This window comes from Neltuma alba, unplaced genomic scaffold (genome assembly GCF_004799145.2).
Source record: "Neltuma alba isolate B1F8T4 unplaced genomic scaffold, ASM479914v2 tig00011086_pilon, whole genome shotgun sequence".
NCBI classification, from domain to species: domain Eukaryota; kingdom Viridiplantae; phylum Streptophyta; class Magnoliopsida; order Fabales; family Fabaceae; genus Neltuma; species Neltuma alba.
This window is the reverse complement of record NW_021635827.1, coordinates 202,336-204,765: the sequence shown is the minus strand read 5'-3', so window position 1 is coordinate 204,765 and position 2,430 is coordinate 202,336. Positions and strand designations below refer to the sequence as shown.

Here is a 2,430-nt window from a genome sequence, read left to right as displayed (position 1 = left end):
CTTTAGCGTAACGAGAAACGACGAGGAAGGAATTTTGAGACCAAATAGTCAAGACTTTTAAATGCCCTTTGTCTTCATCTGATGGTAATCATATATAGCAAATGAACTTAGTTTCAATTCCTCAAGAAGTGGGCACCCGGAAAGAAGCATTACCCAACAGTGAAATTCCAGGAAAATAACACTTTCCAAATGCAAAACCTTAAGAGAAGGCAAATTCACAGAAGAAAGAGTATTCACTTTTACATCTTTCAACTTTAAAACCTTCAGTGTACTGCAATTGAAAATGGTAGAGGGCAAACTAATACCAGACCAAGATGTAAAACAAAGCTCAAGTTCATCAACTTGGAGCTCATTAAGCTTATTAATCACTTCTTTAACCCAACTTATAATCTTATCAGGACCAAGGCCAAAATTTGCTCCCCTACCTTTGAGACGACAGATCTGGATGTGGTTGAAATTTGGCAAGAAGTTTAACGCAGATTCCACAAACTGGAAGAAGGATTCAGGAGAACGAAAGCTTGAATCATCGAAGTGAAGAATGGGCAATCCAATCCACAGTAATATCCACCTCCTGGACAAGAGGCTTGTGGCAATGACGTCGTTGGTTGGAAGAAAAGAGAGAATATGTCGAAGCAAATCATCTGACAAGTTGCCAAGTCTATCACTTCGTATTATTTCGCTTCCTCTTTCATGGCGTTCCGGAACTGAATTTGCCATAACCCTAGCTTGGTGATGTAATCTTTCGAAAGAGGATGAAAATTAGCTACTGAGGGGAAAAAACGGATGCAAATTTTCATACAAATATGAAATATTGTCTCTTTATTCTGTGTGACAAAATAAAAAATCATTAGATATCGTAATCAAGTGTTAAAATCATCAGATTTGGTGCTAATTTAAATAACCGTGCTCATATTTCGTATCAACCATATATTTTATACTAAATATGGATGGTTCGGATAGAAATTTAAATAATATGTTGACCATCAATTTTAAAAATAATTATAATTTTAGTTCAAATTCAAAATTGACGAAAAGAAGACTACACTTTTTTAGATAAGGAAAAACAGAGTAAACTTTAAAAGAATAAGCAAATTACTTACGCAAGTTCAAAGCTGAAAAATTACTCATTGACCAGAGTGCTTCAAATAAAAATAAACATAGGGTGCCATTGTTCCAACTTTCTTTCTTTAATGAATTGGTTGTCCGCGGATTCCATTATCAAGAAGTGTATCCACGGCTTCTTGTATCAATTTCTCTTGACACATTACTAATTCCCCTGGCATCGATCTACTTGTTGTTAATAGATCGATAAGAGTATTGTTCCGATAGATAACTCTTCGATAGAGTTCATTAATATCCGAGCTCATTAGTTTACCCCCACCTATTTGAATAATTGGTCTTCGTCGATGTGAGCTCTTGGGGAAGATCAGCCTGTTATCCCTAGAGTAACTTTTATGTTGAGCGACGTTCCACTTGGCCGTGTACTGTGTTTACCGGTTTGTCTGTCGCCAATAATTAATTCTCGCTGACCGAAATGGGTGGAGTCAGCAAGGCTGTTGCAGTAGCAACATATACCCAAAATGCTTATCTGAAACTTGATTTATTATCTCGACATCATAATCAGAACCAAAGAAAAGAGTTCTTTGAAATGGAAAACAACAATTGCAACGTAGGTTTCTCCTTTATACATTTCAATTGGAGTTAATAATTTTGCTTACAAATAAAAGTCACTATTAATTAAATAAATAACCACATGATCGTATTAATAACATATACATTTTATACTCAAAAAGATAAGCACTGGCTGCTGCCATTATTTGAATCATCCAGATTGATTTTGAACAGTCTTATAGGTTCAATTTAAATCATTTTATGTTTTTAAAATTTTTTATTTTAGTAGATATAAAATGTAAAATAAAAATAATCTTATGATTGACATTTATTTAAAATTATCAATGAAAAAAATTTAGATTAGAAATTTTAGATTTTTTTACTATTTAGATCAAATTTTGAATGGTACAAATTTCATTACAATAATAAACACTACCATTGTGATAATTAAACATTGAATGAGAACACAGCGATTTATCATTCATTAACCCAAATGTTAATCTTATGACGGGAGATAAAAGAGGGATGGGAATTCTATACAAATCAAAGCCAAATGTCTCAATAAACAGAAGAAGAAAGTCATGACTCATGAGCATGTATTATAGTGCCACAATGACATGATTAATTGTCAAAATATATGACAAAGTATTAAACAACATAAACCCTACTACTTCCTTCTACTTCTAATTCTTCTGCCAAGAGGTGTTGATGATTTATCCTCAATCACGTGATCGGAGCTTAACAAAATGACCAATTTTCCATCATAAAAGGAACCAAAAATTGAAATATAATAGAAGTCCGCAATAATTCTCAGATCCT

General features: G+C 33.3%; 1 protein-coding gene across 1 annotated transcript; it reads right to left on the bottom strand.

Moving 5' to 3' along the window:
• Positions 1 to 153: 153 nt before the first annotated feature.
• Positions 154 to 717, bottom strand: LOC114761164 (putative FBD-associated F-box protein At3g50710; the record flags this gene model as incomplete). Its single annotated transcript, XM_028950490.1, has 1 exon — positions 154 to 717. A coding segment is annotated over exon 1 (564 nt), but the record flags the coding sequence as incomplete, so codon positions are not given.
• Between the last annotated feature and the right edge of the window lie 1,713 nt (positions 718 to 2,430).